This window comes from Pempheris klunzingeri, unplaced genomic scaffold (assembly GCF_042242105.1).
Source record: "Pempheris klunzingeri isolate RE-2024b unplaced genomic scaffold, fPemKlu1.hap1 Scaffold_197, whole genome shotgun sequence".
NCBI classification, from domain to species: Eukaryota; Metazoa; Chordata; class Actinopteri; order Acropomatiformes; family Pempheridae; genus Pempheris; species Pempheris klunzingeri.
Window position 1 is genome coordinate 24,447 of NW_027255100.1, and position 19,483 is coordinate 43,929.

Below are 19,483 nucleotides of genomic sequence, written 5' to 3' on the forward strand. Positions count from 1 at the left end.
ATAATCGTTATTAGCCAGTTTTCATCAATCCTAAGATTGTGAGTTATTGGCCACTAGATAGGATTCGACCGCTCATATCCTTAATTCTGAAGTTGTTGTGCGCTAATATAGTAATAGTATGTTTCTATAAAAAAATTATAGATTATTCTTCTAGTACATTCTTGCTATGTTAGTGGTGAAACCAATATATTCGAGGCCCGAGAAAATGATGATATGATATGATGATGATATGATATGATGATGATATGATATGATGATGTGATGATGATGTTGATATGATGATGATATGATATGATATAATATGATGATGATATGATGGATAGGATACGTAGTAGTTGAGTTATCACAGAAATAGAATATTAAGTAAGTAAAACTCCCACAATATCGCTGAATAATAAGGTATAACATAGTAGTATACATTAGGATGAGTAATTTAACTTTTACACCTACTTCGAGAAATTTAATAAGTCCGATCGAATTGATCTTACGATAGGAGCAAAGCTGCGTCGGCAATTTGAACACGTAGATAAAAATATAAAAAAATCAATAATTTTTTTTAATATTTGTTTTGTGATTTTTCAAAGAAATACTTTTTGATTGTTTCATAATAATTATATTTTTTTTTATTAGTAAATTAATATTTGAATGCTGACATCTTATTACAATTAAGTTCAATATCATAAAAAAAATGAAATTTAATAAAATATCATTTTTACGAAATAATATTAATTTATTAAATTTATCATGAAATAGATAAATTTATTACAGAAAATGTCAGAATCACGTAATTTTTAAAAGGAAACATAATTTTACGCGCACGCATTTTTATAAGATGCTGCATCTTATAAAAATGTAAGAATGTCAAACAATATTCTTTTCAAGTATCAACTAGATTTAATTATAATTTCAATTTTAATATAAATTAACTATCATCAACTAATTTATAATTATTTTTTTTTTATGTTAGGAATAGATGTACAGCTACACAATGCATGAATAAATCATGGTTTTCTCCCAAAAGCACTTCTAAGGTGCTCAAATCAAAAAGTTCAATCAAAACAAGAGGATTTGGTGCATTTCAAGCAAGAAAAAAATGGATTGTAATTTATTAAAATATAATTTTCGAACATATCTTATTAAATCCACTTATATTTATATATCAAATTCTATATAGATGGGAACACGGATGATTGTTCAGATGAAAATGAAAGATACCGATGTTGTTTCATCATTATAAATAGTTTAGTTAAATAAAATAAAATATTTTCTTTATATATATTTTTAATGTTTAATAAAAATTGTCTAACAACCCAAGCACGTTTTTTTAATCGCGCCTCTTCGTATTGTCTCGCCGTAGTTTCTTCATTAAGTTCAACTAATAGACAAAATGGCTACACAAGCTCCAGTCATTATTATGAGTACATTTAAATAAAAAATTTAAAACTTTTAATTATAAAATATTAATATGATAGAAGATACACAAAAACGTGAAAGTGGACGTAAGGTACAATTGTCTAATATAGTTGCAGCAAGATCAGTTTGTGATATTGTTGCTACATGTCTAGGTCCAAAAGCAATGCTTAAGGTTATTTAATAACTATATACATAGTTATAAGAGTATATGTAAATTTAAATTATTTAATTAAAGATGTTAATGGATCCAATGGGTGGTATTGTTATTACAAATGATGGTAATGCTATATTACGTGAAATAACTGTACAACATCCTGCTAGTAAGAGTATTATTGAAATTGCTCGAACACAAGAAGAAGAAGTCGGTGATGGTACTACTTCAGTAGTTATATTGGGTATAATTGAATGCAGTTATTTTTTATATTATATCTTTCTCTATATCATCATTAAAAGACATTAGTTTTCATTATATTTATAATTTATGAATTAGCTGGTGAATTAATGGCTGCTGCTGAACCATTTATTGAACAAAATCTACATCCATTACATATTATTAAAGGATTTAAATTAGCACTTGATGATGCTGTGAATTTTTTAAAATCTAAATTAGCGTATTATTATTTATAGAATATTTTTGTATTTAAATTGTTTTTTTAGTATAACGATTAATCCAAAAAATAAAAATGAAGTTCTTTCCGTTATTAAGAGTTGTCTTGGCACCAAGATTTCATCACAGTGGTATGTATTCAAATTATTTGTTTTTGTATTAAAAGTTATTGTCGGTATTAGTTAGTTAGTTAGCTATAATTTTAATAGTCGATCATTAATCAACCGAAATCCATAAAGTATGTTGAAATTTTAAGATATTTATTAGATTGAATTATCATAAGTTATAAGTAGTTACTATTTGACTTTTTTCTTGTTAATTTTATGGTATATGTGATTCTTTTTTAGTAATCATGTAGTCACATTTAGAATATTGATGTACTTTTTTACTTTATTGTAAAATATTGTATAAATTATAAAATAATAGGAGTATAGTAGATCAATTTTTATCATAAAAATGACGAATAGAGAATCATTTATGATTAAAATCATGTAAAGTTTTGTATGTAATTTAATAATTTTTTCATTATCAACATTTAGCGTTGTATATTTATAATTGATTAATTTACACCATAAGAATGGTATAAATTAAGTTTTATTCTTAATGATGAGTATTTAAAATATTTATTTAATATTGATAGAAAATAATTCATATATATTGACCAGCAAAAAATTTTGTTTTTAATTTTGTTAGTTATTGTTGAAGTTGTCTTAGTTGATTTAATATGCTATGAAGTTAGCTTATATATTTAATCGTTATGTCTGATTTAATGTTTTATGCTTGATATCATTTTTTTCTTAGTTAATTCATGGAGTTGAAATCATACAACGTATTTTACATAACTTAGAATGTAAATTTTTTAGTTTATAATGATAATATAGCTCCAACTATTACAATTTCTCGGTGTATTCGCAATTATGAATGATATAACTTCAAATATTCATATTTTTGGTTGAAAAAATATTAAAAAAGCAGTATTAACATTTTTAATTTACTGTAGGAAAATGATTATAATTCTTATGTGCGTAGTAGTTATATGTTTCTTAGGGAAGTCTAGTTAATACAGTGTTTTTATTTCAATATCGTCGTTGTCTTGTTCAATGGCGGCATTGTCTTGTTCAATGGCGGCATTGTCCTTTTTAGCACAGTGTTTGTTTCTTTTATTGTCGTGATAAGTTTCCGAAAGTGAAATTTTTATACCCTATGACAGATTTACCAGCAGAAGAATTCCCGACTGGGCAGAAAGAGAAATATTACAGACAGAAGAAGACATAATACAAGAAACAAAGAGACATATACGCCTTCTGATAAAAGGCGTTCATGCACACTTTTTGATGAAAGTAAAGGCTGCAAAATTATAGACGAACTACTGGGCATACCTAGAATCAGTGTTTCTAGTATTGACAACCGTTATTTGGAAACGGGTGACCAAATGAGTGCTGCTAAAGGAGTAAAAGCAAGAAAAAACTCTGATCACCAGAGAGAAGCAATTTGTTCATAGGTAGATTACAATTTCTTTCTTTAATTGAATCAGCTTGTTCAACGTGCTCAAAATGAATTTGGGTTGTCTGTTTTAAGGTTCTGTGTAATAGATGCTTAAGGGACTTTCATTACACTATATAAATGGTATTGCTTGTTCCTAATGAAAGATGCACTCCTCGAACAATCGGTCTTCGCCATACTTATGCCAAAAAGTATAGGTAATATGAGCAACAATATCCACTTAAATAATTTATCTTTCTATATGAGGTTGAATTTAAGGTGGTTACAAGACTAAGAATAGGAAGATCTTTGGCAGGATCGATGGTTAATTGTTCAGTTCCATGTATGTGAGAAGTAGAAACATATCTGGTGTTTCTGCAATAAATAAAAGCCAAATGCTCTACTACAAGATATTTGATTACACAATTAGAAAAGCTGAATTCCAACAGTGCTTATGTGAACTGGAACAAGTTTGTGATATAGATTGAATTACAAATCCAATCCTAGTGATGGATAATTGTACAGTTCACCATTAAAAGTATTGGATTATGCTGGATTTATTTTACATTACCTGTCTCTCTACTGCCCATTTTTAAATCAAATTGAAAACTGCTTTTAGTACACGGAATAACAGTGTTGACAGGAAATGTGTCGTAATGAGAATGAATTAAAGATTTGTATTGACGAAAAGTTCAAAGAAATCTCACGAGAAGACTGTTAAGGTTATTACGGAAATATGTTGGTGTATTCGAACAGATAACTAAGCAGAGAAGCAATTATATGTTATTTATGATTTTTTATTGTATTTTATGTCTAAATAATTTCTTTTTACTATTTTTTATTAATTTACTATGCCGATATTGAACGAGACAATTACGATATTGATCGCATCATCGACGATATTGGACGAAACAATTACGATATTGAATGCAACAGCGACGATTTCAAACGAAAAAACACTTTATTAAGTTTTAAATTTTTTCGCATTTATATAGATACATAGACTATTAACATAACAACTATATTTATTAATTTCTATGTAAAATCATAGTTTAAACATTTTTAGACCATTTTTATGGTCTTTTACAATAATAGATTACTTCATAATAATAATTATGAAATAAATCACCAAATGAATATTGGTATATATTCATTTAATACGTTAAATCTATGAGACTTGTTTTATCAAGGAATTTCATTTACTTTATAACATGTCAGAAATCAATTTAATGCTTTGAGTTATTGCCAAAATGACGCTTGTTTCATTATATATTTTGGAAATTAGTATTTTATTCATTTTTTGAAGATATTTAATTTAATTTAATTGTAGAATAGTTATATGTATATACATTCTCATTAAAGTTCATTTTAGACTAATTTTTTTTATCTAAATTCGTATTATGTGCTATTCAAGTTGATATTTTGGCGCAATTATGATTGAAATATTTGCGCACTCTAAATATTAATGTTTGAATAAAAATCATTTATGAGTTAATCACGCCCAATGTCCTTCGCTATAAATAGATATAGCTTGCATAACATTTTTAATATGATTTCTAAATGCTGCAAAACTTTATTAATTCATCTCTTTAAGATTGGACATGCATAGCTGTCCAATCTTAAATAAGAGCGTTTCTTCCTCCCATTTGACCATTTCTTTTCACCCTTGATTTATATTAAATACTTTTTCATAGAGTTAATGAAGAGATATTATCCGAGTATATATTTTAATTCGCACGATTATATCAAATTTTTTTAAGAATGCCTGCAAGATTTTTCAAAATTAACAGCAAAAAATAGCATCATAATGAATAAGACCTCATCCACTTATCGCCAATATCATGTTAGCACTGTTACCTCTATTATTCGGAAGATTTTTGTTTGGAGTGGTTCTTATTCTTAATGCCTTCCCGCGAATACATGAGGTAAAAAAGAACTGTCGTCAAGAAAAATTAAGTTATTTTAAATATTGAAATGGAAAGTTTTGTATACTACTCGGAGTATCCAAAAATTTCTAATTTCTAAATCATTAAAATTTCTGATGGTTCTTTATATTCATTGATGGTATATTCATGACTTTTAACCATCTCAAAACAGCCGTTGGATTTTTATTTAACGATCACTTTTCTATAATTGCTGATTGAATTAATTACGAAGTCATCATTTATGAACTACATCATTTTTTGTTTGATTTCATCATCAAAAATGACTCTGCGTGTTCATATGATCTACGTAGGAAAATCTGTTTCTCGATACCTTTTAACAATAAAATTTACAAATGACTTGAAAATTTGATATTTCTGCAACCTCTTTTTGAGATTTCTCTGCTCGGTCACCAATTTAATTATGCTTTTTTGTCTCTTTAAAATGCTTAAACTGACTCAACCATTTTAGTTCTGATAAATATCTAGCTTGTGAAAGTATTTGAATTTAGATGCATTTACATTGTACCATGAACTACATAAATCATAAAAGGTGTATGAAGTGTGAATAAAAAAACTCAAAATGTGGCAATTAACTTACGAAAGGCTCGTCTCATTGATGCATTACACCAGTTGCAGACTCCTGAATCGGCGCATAGAAAATATATGTGATTTGTATGCCGGCCCATATTTTATGGGGATAGCAGAATTTAAAACGAAATTTTCGGAAAGTTTATATGCTTTTTGTGATAATTAAAGGCTCACTTCGAACGATTTACATAATTCACATCTTTTTAGTTACGAGGTCAAACCCTTGGCCCAGTTTATTGGGCTGTAATGTTCAAGTTTGTCAAACTTGGTTTATTAAACACTGTAGGTACCACAGCGGAGTTTTTTCGATCATAGTCCAGCCACACGAAATCACTCACCGGCTCCGACTTAATATTCTGCGGTAGTGTGGGAATTTAACCCACTAATCATCCTCGTTTCAGGGCGACCACCACCCCTACTCTATTCATTTATTCATCTATTCATCTGTTGGACGTTGGATCTTTGGGAATCACTCAACAGAGTCAGGAATTTACTATCGTACCCTAGTGCATCAGCACTCGATTTCAGACTTCCTCCCACTATCAGCATGTACTATAATTTTTTATAGAAACTTGCATTCTGCATAGTGTTCCTACTAACTCGGATTAAGTGATACGATATACCGGAAACAGTGAATGGTACCGGGGCTCGTAACGGTGACTTTTAGGGTCAGCGAACCAAGCCATCTGTCCGCTCACATGTCACACTTACCCCAAACTGTCATATCCTAGTTTTGACCTGATTATGTAAGACCAGCCGGTCTTACATGTTATCATTCGATTTCAAAAGTTCATCTTGTTCTACCATCTCACTCTTATTCTCTATACATAGCTATCCATCTTCTAGGCCCGCCGGTACTGTTTACTAATAATAGTAAACAGATACTGCCAGTATACTCAGATATATTAACCATGCAGCTACATTTCTTTAAAGTATAACCCTTTTCTTGGAGGCAACTTTTTGCTGTATGGCGTCTTAGTTGACATACTAATCTTTGGCAACTGACGGCAAAAAAAGGTATTTTCTTTATCTCGTTTGTACTTCACACATAGCAATCACCGCCCCAGAGAGAAGCAAACTAACGGACAGTCATCAGTAACTCTATACGGACTTTGTTTTAACTCAGTCCTCATTTGTGCTCATTTTGATTCTTTACTCCTATATTGTGAGGTACCAATGCTGCGGGAGTTCACCTTTCAAAATCAGGTCACAAAGTCTTATTCGAGGTCGCCTAATCGCTCTTCCAAACTATGTAGCTTGCTTCTAGCTATCACATAGACATACTATGATTCTTCTTATTGACATGCCAAGGTTTCCACCACTCGTCAGCCTATCTGTTGCCTCCTCCTTTGCACAGGATAAGGACTATCACCATTCACAGGCTCCGATTTGCAACTGCGTCAATGGGACGAAGTTACGTAATCACAAATTTCCATATAACTTATAAATATTTTTTTATCCAACTCGTCGATACATATTCAAAGAAGTAACACCTAAATCCCTCAAAAAAATCTCTCTTGCTGCTACTTAGAATTGTAATTATTATATAATTTAGTTGAAATTTTCAAACAAGACATATACATCTAGATAAATATCAATTAGTCAATCATAGGGCTCTAGATTATTATTTGAGAAAGTATTGCATCTACTTACAGTTTTTGGTAATAAATAGTTTAAAAATTTTGTTATTATATTTAAGAATTTTGCGTAAAAAAATACTTTATGCTAATTACTAGAATCTGTATATATCGTTAATTGTCTTAGAAAATTCACGTTTATCATTTTTTCGAAACACATAAGCAGCTATATAGTAATCAATTAGGTCTTCTTTAATTTTTGAAATCCCCGAATGATCTTTTGAGAGCATCCATCTCGATTCTGTTGGTGTGGCTACCTTCTAAATCTACAAATTCTAATTTATTGACAACTGAATGACTAAAACTCATATCAGATAACCCCAATATATGCGATCCAACAACTATCAGTTAAAATTTGGCATATTTAAAGAACATTGTTTTTTTTAAATTTTTTTAAGTGTCCTCTGGTCACTTAATTTGATAAATTTTCAAATACGTTGCTGTTAGAATCTATTCCACCTAATATTCAGTAAAGTAATGTCAAGAGATTACTCCAAAATTTAATTTGTATTTAGTAAGTTGATATTCGTTAATTTTGACATTGATTTCTTATAAACTAAAAATTTATTAATTATTTAAACTAGAACTAATCTCGAAATTCTCTTAAAATACTTATTTCGATAGTTTCCATTTTGAGCATATGTAATATGTATGTTATGGAAAAAATCTCATTTTTGATGTATAATTCTTTGTTACACAATTAATATAAAATGAAGTTCCATATATATCGTTTTCTTCTTTTTAATCAATGTCACGATATTTCCATATTCATTAATTACATTAATAAATTAATTTTTAACTTATTCAGCTTGATTTTTATTTATATTCAAATATTTAAATTTGAAATTTGTTCTTCAGATATATACAATTTTATTAGAAAACGACTCATTCATTACACTAAAAAATTTAAAATTCAACGTAAGAGTTTAAGAGGCCTTCATTATGTAAAAATTGACAAGATCATCTATCTCTCTAATTATACTTCTAATTGTAAATTCCAAACTACTTTTTGCACGGATATGTACTTTACTCTGAACAATTAAAACTTAATTTTAACCACATCAGCAACTCTATTCTGCAAGTTTATGATATTGAATATGACAACCCCATGTCTCTGAAATTTATTTTCATTAATAATTATATAGTAACTTTATATATTTAGATCGATGTTTTTCATTTATTGCTTTATTGTTAAGGAACAAAGAAAATTATATAAATAATTGAATAATTCGGCTTATGACATGCTTTAAGAAATTATAATAAAAGAATTGTTCTTTTTCGGAATTGAGTAATAATTGTATGTATCACTCCAAGGTTCTTCTGTAAAATTTTTAATAGACTAGCTTCGTTTATTTCATCCATTGGGTAATATATGGCATTCAACGGTAGTCATAACTTTGTTCTATTACTAGCTTATGATGTTTAAATTAGTTTTGAAACTTTTGTGTTATATCACATATCCGCATTTATTTCAAAACTAGTACTATGTGAATTTGATTTTTTTAACAGGTAAAACTCATCAAGCAGCTCTTCGGGCTGTCAAATTTAAGTTCGTCAGACTTGTTTCATTAAAGACTGTAGGCACCCAATTGGACATAATCATCGTTGTTAGCACCAGAAGACCTATTATTCTGCGCTATAGTGGGAGTTATACCTACTTAATATTCTCCTTCTGTGACAACTATTGCCCCCTACTCTGCTAATTCCTCGGACTTTTGTTCTACGGGATTTACCTCAATGAGGCAGGAATTAACTTGCGCATTATCAATAATTTTCTCTCGGACGAACAATTAATTACTACATTGTTCGTTACAAAAATTTGATTTAGGGAAAGAAAATCAAAATTTTGAAATAGCTATGAAGGATCGAAAATATTGGACGGTAATCTATTTTGAACTCGCAACTGTTTGATTGACGAATATTGGAATGTACTTTTAAGTTATTTTCTTTAATAGATGATCGAAAAATCATTTATTGTGTATGTGATGTCGGTGTTTTCATAAAATTCTATACCTGTTTAATTCACTGTCAAAGCTCGTATATTTTAACAATGGTCAATTAAAATTTTATTCGTTCATGTCAAATAATTACTGAAATACTGGTTGTACTGCATTTCAGTAATTATGGATAAGTTAGATTGTCAAAAATAGTATTATATATTGCACTACTATTTCTACTCTATGTTGCCACTTCTATGTATTTTACTATATTATATTAGTAATAAACTTATGTTAGATAATATATTAATTCCCGTTTGATATTCATCAGTTTAGCGAACGTGCTGTTTTCTCTTATTACACTTTCATGTATCATAAATTCGCGTAACTTTGAATAGCAGGTAATTGTTTTTATTATAAAATTTTACCCTCTAATTGCTACTATGGCCCTATGTTTAGTATCATTCAAAATATACTTCTTAAAAATTATTATGAAGAATAATTGAGATATGTATGCTTCTTTTGTTCTCAAGCATAAGCAGAATGCTAAGTAACTTACTATTATGCTGAATATCAATGATGCTTTTGTATAAAATCTTGAATATTCGCGCAAAGCCTCTATATTATTTATTAAATAAGAATGATATTTACTATTCGCTAATATTATTTAAGATAGCACCACATTTCCTATTGAATTTTAGTAAAAAAGCGCTGGTATATTCAATGTCAATTTTTCTTTACGACTTGTAATAAATGACAGCTTGCTTAATAATTTAAGGCAGTATTATAACAAAAGCTTTACTATCTGATTTTTTAATAAAATTAGATGTGGCTTAAATTTTAATTTTACAAATAACGATTATATTTTTTTGGCAAATTTATTAATCAAAAAAACAGATACTTAGTCTTATAGTAGCTAACAATTTATATAAGTATGATTCTTTGATTTATCATCATAGATACTCTTATTATTGTATCTTATTCACATTTTTAATAAATCGTTTATTTTTATAGAAAAATATATCAGACTGATTATGTCATTAGTATTTTCTTTAAGTTTTTTATGGTACCTTATTTTTTATAAAAATATTTTTTACTTAATTGACCCACTGTCTTATGAATCTCCTTCGCTTTTAATTTTGACCATAGATTTTTACGTACATTATATCAACACTGACAAATAGAGAAGTTTACAAAATCTCTATTTTTAAAAATATGGAGTGTATTTTTGTCCTACTAATTACTAAATATAAATATTAGCCAGTTTTTATAATTTATTAATTTGTATTAGTATACTGAAAATATTCTAAAAAAATATTTAATTAAGCTTTTAAGAAATATCAAGAGACTTTTCCCAAAATTTTATTATGTACCATTTAAAACTCATTTTACGTCGGAAATCTCTTCAATATAGCTTTAAATATTAAATGTAAAAACGAATCATTTTTTATATAATGGATTTAATATAGCTTATACTCAAATATAGAGAGCTAGATTTATTTATAAAGCCCCATCTCAGTATACTAAGTAATAATTTGTTTTGCTATATAGTTATGGTGCATTTTTAATGTATATTTTTGTCCATAAAAATATTAATTGACCGTTTAAAAAAATATACTATTGATATATTAAATTTGTTTTTTCCAACTTTTAAAGTTCTATTTTATAGGTCCGAACTAACTTGTTCACTTGCATGGGAAGCTGTCAGTATGGTTACCATTGATAGTGCTGGTAAGAAAGAAGCTGATATCAAAAGATATATCCGTGTGGAAAAAGTACTTTTTACTATGGAGATTTATTTAATATGCATAAATTACTGCTTATGTTAGATTGCTGGTGCTTGTATTGAGGATTCTTGTATATTACGTGGCATTGTACTAAACAAAGATGTTTTACACCCTTCTATGCCAAGGTTATTATTGCTATAGTTTTTATTTTAAATTTGAATAGATGTATCAAAAATCCACGTATACTTTTATTGGATTGTGGTCTTGAATATAAAAAAGGTGAAAGTATGGTATGTATTTAGATTAATTAAAATTTATTCCTTCTAGTAAATGAACGCTTATTAATTTTTTTCATAGACTAATATTGAAGTATTAAAGGAGGAAGATTTTGAGTATGATTTAAAAATTATGTGCACTATTAATGATCAAATTGTAGCCGTTTATTAAAGCTTGAAGAAGAAGCCATTAAAAAAATGTGCATCGATATTATAAAACATAAGCCAAATCTAGTCATTACCGAAAAAGGATGTTCGGGTATGTACAAATTAACATATGTTTGTAGAAATTTAGTATTCTATTTTATAAAAATATAGATCTTGCTATGTATTTCCTTAGTAAAGCTGGTATTGCCGTACTTAGACGTACAAAAAAGACAGATAACAATAGAATTGCAAGGTATATTATTTTTATTTATATAAACTATTAATTAAATATTAAAAGAGCTACTGGTGCTATTATTGTTAATCGAACTGAAGACATTAAAGAAGATGATATTGGTAAAGGTTGTGGTCTTTTTGAAGTTAAAAAAATTGGAGATGAGTATTATTAGAATTTGATTTAACTTTTTTATAAAATTCTATAGATACTATTCTTATTTGGTAGATTGTAAAAATCCAAAAGCTTGTTCTATTATACTAAGAGGAGCTAACAAAGATATACTTAATGAAGTATAATTTTTTTTCTATAAATATTTAGAAAATTTTGACAACTACCAAATATCAATTTTTTATTAGATTGATAGAAATTTACATGATGCAATGTCAGTTGCTAGAAACATTATTTTAGATCCAAGTGTTGTTCCTGGTGGCGGTGCTACTGAAATAGCTATTGCTACATATCTAGAAAACAAATCTAAATCTATAGATAATCTTCATCAGTATCCATACAAAGCTGCTGCCAAAGCTTTGGAAATTATTCCAAAAATACTTATTAAAAATTGCGGTCATAATCCTATTCGTGTATTAACTGAATTAAGAGTAAACTCTAATTTTTAGATTCATGCTTTTTAATTCTTTTTTTTAGTCAAAACATTCATCTAACGAAACCAACAGCCACTTTTATGGTATAAATGGTCGTACTGGAGCTGTTGCCAATATGAAAGAACTTGGTATACTTGATAGTAGCCTAGTTAGACTACAAGTTCTTAAAGTTGCTTTTGAAGTTACTATACTTTTACTTAAAATTGATGATGTTGTGTCTGGAACCAAAAAACAAGTTGATCCTGATGCCAATGTTGCCCCTTCATCTAAAGGACCTGCTATACCACATACAGCCTAATAATATTATATACAACATTTGATATTAATGTCGTAAATTCTTATAAAAAATTAAATTATGAATATTTTAGAAAATATTCTATGTTCTCTAAAATGAAGATTTAGTATATTTGATCTGTGTTTATTGATTATTTAACGTCTTAAATGTGTCGTGTAAAATCGAAATGCAGCGCAGCTTTTTAATATAGAGCTTAGCTAGCATTACATGAATTCTACCTATATTTTCATTAACTGTTTTAGTTAGAATTTAATCATCCTAATCAGTGATTGTTTTTAGTATATTTGAGCGGCGTAATCTCTGAATAATTCATATATAATTTTCCCAATTAAAGTGGACTGAATTTTTAAAATTAAATTTTGAATTTTTTCACCTTATCAAATACAGAGGTGAAAACATTTTAGTAACAGATCAACTCAATTTTATCTTTTATTAAGTCTAACGTTATTTAATTTTAAATATATGTTATTTATAACCATTGATTCATTAATCATTAAATAATTTTTTAAAAATCTTATTAAAAATACTTCCTGACAGACATTTTCATTTTCCAAATTGTATAAGTACACTCGTTTTGTATTTATGGTGTCTATCTAGCTGATATTTTTTAATTTTTTTTATTAACTTTGAGATTCACTCCGTAGTCTATTGGAATTCTTATGATTAATCTTATCATATACGGTTTTTTTACATAAACTCATCAATGTATATAATATCTGAAAAGAACGGTTTACGTTGATGATATTCCAAAACAGAACTATCAATATTTAATTATTAGAATTTAATATAAAAAATCAATGAATTTTTACACTTTATCATAACTTGACTACGTTTGAATTTCTTCCCAAAAAAATATACCAAATTTTTTAGGACATAATGAAAATAACTACATGAAAAAATTAATAAATTAATTTTTACTTTTTTCCACCAAAATAAATTTTGACATGAGCCAGCCGCCGTATCTATCACGAAAAGATCCATTCATTTCATATTTTTTTAGAATTCAATAAATTGTTGATTTGTCCGGTCATCTATTATCTAATGGTTGTAATGTATTCATTTGTCTGATTACCTTCCAAGATATGGAAAATCAAATGATAAATTATATGCTTTTGATAATTCAATGATCAGAGTTAACACATCGGCACCTAACGTTGCATACTTTATTTGACTATTCATCATAATTTCTGAATTTTCAGTTTTATTAATATTGTTACATTCTGGAGCTTACACATTGTAATTTTTGAAGTATAGATTACTACAGCTGACTCAGACTTTCGCCCCGGGGTCAAAGTTATAGATAGAATTGTGGCAGTTTTGTCTCTTCTATCAGAAAAAAGCATCTTAGAAACACGCACTTTGACAACTGCTCCACTTGGTATATTATAATATAGCCAACCTTAATGCTGATAAAACTATAAGTGTGTAGTAACTATTCCCTACTCTTTCCTGTGGATGAATGTTAAATTGATAAGATTACTTGTATTCTTGTTGGAAAAGCTGGATTTACATTTGACTTCTACTGTTACCTAATATATCTATTGCTAGCCACACAGTTTTTATATTTGATGATGGTTAAGAGACGCATAATAAGTAATAATTTCACGTCGAAAAGTGTGTTGGGATTTTTGTTGAACAACGAAGAAAAATTATAATAGACTAATACTCCAATACTTGAAGGAACTAAGAAAATCAATCATTTTTATTTAAATAATTGTGAAAGAAAGATACAGGACATGATTTAAGGAGTTAAAAACAACATTTTCTTTTAAATAAACTATCGTACACGTGTCGCCCGAGACATTCCGAAATAATTTTATAATATGGTGGCGGATTTGGGTTAGGAAATCGCTATTTTTTACCAATACAAAGTTTTTCAGGTTAATATTCAATTTTTTTAGTTACGAGGTTAAACCCCGGGCGCAGCTTATTGGGCTGTGAAGTTCAAGTTGGTCAGACTTGCTTCATTTAACGCTGTAGGCACCGCAGCGAAGTTTTTTCCATCATATCCCGACCACACGACATCACACACCAGCTCCGACTTATTATTTTTAATTATTCTACGGTAGTGTGGAAATTACACATGCTAATAAAAAATCCTCGTTTTGGGCGACCAACATCCCTACCATATCCATTTATCGGACGTTGGCTCTGTGGGAATCACCTCAACAGAGGCAGGAATTCACTATCGTACTCTAGTGCATTAGCACTCGATTTCGCCCTCCCATCAGGCTTCCTCCCACACCAGCATGTACTATAATTTTTTTATAGAAATATGCAATTACCATAGTGTTCCTACTGACTTCGGATTAAGGGATACGATCGACCGGAAACAGTGGGCGGCACAAGGATTTGAACTCATGATCTTGGGTCATGAGTTCTAAGCCATCTGTCCGGTGTTGTTTATATTCAATTCCCCTTTATCGGTAAAAATCGTAAATCGCATTTTCGGGGTTTCTCGTGACATGCTTCCGGATTTTTACGTTCTTGAAAATTTAGTTAAGCTAGATTTTGATACTTTTAGTTTATTTCAAAAATTACTGAGAAAATTTAATATATTTTTATAAAAAACTTGATCTTCTTCCAACAGCCAGAACATTTCAATGTTAGATGAATTCATACATAATCTGCTCTTATGAGAATTTTTAATTGCATAAACCATATAATATAATCATATATATATATATACGTCATTTTTAAAATTTATTTATGTTTTTGGTATATATAAACAATCGTAATACGAAAATAAACATTTAGCATGATAACATTGGCCGATGTGTTACAATTTGATATGTAAATACTAAATTAATTTATATAAAATATCTATTTAAATTTTTTATAATAAATGACGAGAAAATAATAAGCGGATACATTAATTTTATTATTCAAAACAATAACCTAACGTCGGGAAAATTCGGCGGCCGACATTTACCGAGGAGTAGTAAGAATTTAATATTAGCCAATTTTTTATTCGTTCATATTGTTAAAGTTATTTTCATTTAACTAGGTGAATAAAGTATATGCATCGTGCGCCAGTTGTCGGTAGAATTCGGTGACGTGTTAGAGTGCTTTTTTTAGAACCTTGTTATGTTTTAGCTGTTACAATAAGTAACATGAAATAGTTTTTTTGTCACGATATTGGGTTTTGCGTTAAATGACACCACTTATCGATAAGAACACTACTTATATGACGCATTTTTAAAGTTAAGTTTCGAATAATAGTTTTTAAGTAGCAACTACGTGTTATTGAATCAAAAAAAATTAATGTTCATAGAAGCACGAAAAATTTATAATTCTATATATATTTAAAGTTAATTAATTAAACAGCTTCGAATCAATAATGCAGCCTGAAACGAAATTTCCCAACAAATAAATGAGCTTAAAAATAGGAACGAGCGTGCTCCATATATAATGTAGGAAGGTTTCAGATCAAAAAAGAATATTCATTATGTATTCTAATAAGGTGAGCAACTTATACAGATTGATTTTATTACCCAGTACAACAGTGTCGTGGATTGTAACAAAATACCTAAAAATGATGGTGGCAAAATATTAAAATGTTATGATGATAACAAAATCATCATATGTTGGGTGGGTGACGATTCGACCATAGCGCCTAAGTATTTTTAACATAAAGTTTATATACGGTCAAACTTGGGTATTGCGTGATTGGATATTGCATAATTTTCAAAATTTTGACATTTCATTTTTAAATAACGGATTTTCACTTAAATTATTAAAATATACGTATATCCTTGTATTTTTTTCCTGTTTAAAAAATTAAAAATAAACTAGGAACATACAGATGTCTGAATATTGCGTTGTGATTTCGCATTGCATGACTTTCACAAATCCTGATTAGAATTTTTATTGGTTACCTAGTTATTTCTAGATTGTAAATCTGTATCTACTTTGCAGAGTACGTCGATTTAATAAAAAAAATGCTAAGTCAACAAAAAATATAAAAGTTGAATTAAGACAATGAAGGAGGCGAAAGCGTTGATGGTTAACAAACTTACAATAAGTGACTAATTCAATTTGTTTTTATTCTCTAGTTTCTCTTCTAAATGTCATTCAACACATATAGAATTTCATCAGTTAAACTAAAACTATTAATTTGCGATGTGGGTATTACAATAAAAAGAATGTCGCATGGTAAACTCGACAAGCTTGATTCAGAGGTTTTTGATTCTGTGAAGGATCAGGCATATAACATAATAGTTTTATCGTCTTACAATTATTGAGAAGGTTACAATAATGACTAACTCAAAAGATGAATTGTTTTCGACATAAAGTGGCTAGTTATCCGCGTTCAAACGTCGATATAGACTTAATTGAAAAAGCGGACAGATGGCTTAGAACTCATGACCCCAAGGTCATGAGTTAGAATCCCGGTGCCGCCCACTGTTTCCGGTCTATCGTATCCCTTAATCCGAAGTTAGTAGGAACACTATGGTAATTGCATGTTTCTATAAAAAAAAATTATAGTACATGCTGGTAGTGGGAGGGCGAAATCGAGTGCTGATGCACTAGGGTACGATAGTAAGTTCCTGCCTCTGTTGAGGTGATTCCCATAGAGCCAACGTCCGATAAATGGATAGGGTAGGGGTGGTGGTCGCCCCAAAACGAGGATTTTTTATTAGCATGTGTAATTTCCACACTACCGTAGAATAATTATAAATAATATGTCGGAGCTGGTGTGTGATGTCGTGTGGTTGGGATATGATGGAAAAAACTCCGCTGCGGTGCCTACAGCGTTTAATGAAACAAGTCTGACCAACTTGAACGTCACAACCCAATATGCTGCGCCAGCGGTTTAACCTCGTAACTAAGAAAAATAGACTTAATTCAAAAATTCATACGACATTGCTGCAAGTACGAATATGTGATCTACTGGTTAATGGATTTTCGCAAATATCACCACTATAAAAATTTATGACAATAACGATATTGTAAATTTTGATGAAACTGCACTTTTTATCAGCAATTATCACAAAATAGCTACCACCTCAAAAGTGAAGTTAACGTATGGTGGAGAAAGATTAAAAAAACATTACTGTCTTTATTGTTGCATTGGTCAGTGTGTATAATGTATTTTCATTAATTATAATAGGAAATCACAAAAATTCTCGATTTTTTAAGATATTAAAAGTATTCCTAGAGATTATTATTCTGAAAATACAAGCTGACGGTATATAGTTTATTTTACCACATTATGAAAAAAATTTACCATAATTTCAAAATCCTAAGTAGAAACGTTCTAGTACTATTAGATCAATGTCCGATACATCCAAAAAGTCCGAATTTTTTCGACCATATAACACTCTTTTTATCCAAAAAATACAACAAGCTGATTTTAACCGTAAAGTTATTCCTAGGGATCATCCATGATCTAAAAGGTAAGTATAAAAATATTATGTGTAGACTCTTGTTGCTTTTAAATGATACGCCAAAGAATACATGATGTACACCAATAAATTGTATGGCAACTGTTTTTAAGCTTAATAAATCATTTCGGCTGAAACCATCATTGATTATTTTCGAAAATTTCAAATATTTTATAAAGGTAAACACATTAATCTATTTGATCATAAATAATGAAAGAAACTAGAATTAAATCCAGTTAATAATGATAAGCAAACGCCGGAATAAGGTACATTAATAAAAGCATACTTTTTAAATATTTTCGGTCTATAGTGAGAGTGGAAAAATAAATAATCTTGAAGATTTAGAACCGATATATAAGGTGAGCGAATTAAAAAGTTAAAATGAGAATGATGATAATGAAGAAAAAAATATGGACAAAGAGATCAACATAAAATTAATGAAGAAATGAAATGAATCATGTCTAAAGAAATCCAAAGATCGATTTTCATAATAAGAAAAGTTCATTTTCAAGAGTTTCAATTTTTATTTATTTTACTTTAGTCTATTTTATCAGCACCCAGTTATGAAAACATTTCAACATATTTTCAAAAAATAATGTCACCGACTTTAAATTGAAGAACTTTTTAAAAAATAATAAATAATTAGCATTTTTGTGTAAAAAAGTGATTAATAACTACAAATAAATATTGTGTTGGTTTTTAATTTTTAAATAGGACAGTATATTTGTTGTTTGTCATATAAAATATATTTAAATATTTTTCGCGTAAAAATATACAAAATCATTTTATTAATTGATATGCGCGCGCGCGATGATTTTCTATTGCGCAAAAGTTCTTAATCCTCGATTAATTACGCAATGCCCACGTCCGACTGTAGAATTGTAAATTGATTTCTATGTCGTCGCTACTGATATATGCATAATAGTATGCCACTAAGTGCAAAAAACTTTATCAAATGTGCCAAAAAGAAGGGACTATCATATAAGTATAGCTGCTCGCCTATATTACGCTAAATAGCTCAATCGTAAACTACTTTAATTTTCATATAGTGGCTTCACTCTTATGAAAGAAAAGTTAAGTTCAGCGTTATGTCAAGAACGAATAAAGTTCTTTCTGCATATATTACTATAGGGTAACGAAAAAGGGTAATATTTCTATTCTAGCATGAATAAATAAAAATTGCATAATAAACTTTTTATAGATGGACAGGATACTCACGTGCAGAT

General features: G+C 28.8%; 1 protein-coding gene across 1 annotated transcript; it reads left to right on the top strand.

Moving 5' to 3' along the window:
* The first annotated feature begins 1,465 nt into the window (after window positions 1-1,465).
* On the top strand, window positions 1,466-12,873 carry LOC139225421 (T-complex protein 1 subunit gamma-like). Its single transcript, XM_070856263.1, has 14 exons — window positions 1,466-1,585; window positions 1,649-1,808; window positions 1,904-2,024; window positions 2,071-2,151; window positions 11,259-11,364; window positions 11,419-11,501; window positions 11,540-11,606; window positions 11,674-11,708; window positions 11,753-11,850; window positions 11,910-11,991; window positions 12,037-12,135; window positions 12,179-12,263; window positions 12,330-12,572; window positions 12,619-12,873. Exons 1-14 carry the CDS (start codon window positions 1,466-1,468, stop codon window positions 12,871-12,873), a joined length of 1,635 nt encoding a protein of 544 aa, XP_070712364.1.
* The last annotated feature ends 6,610 nt before the right edge of the window (window positions 12,874-19,483 follow it).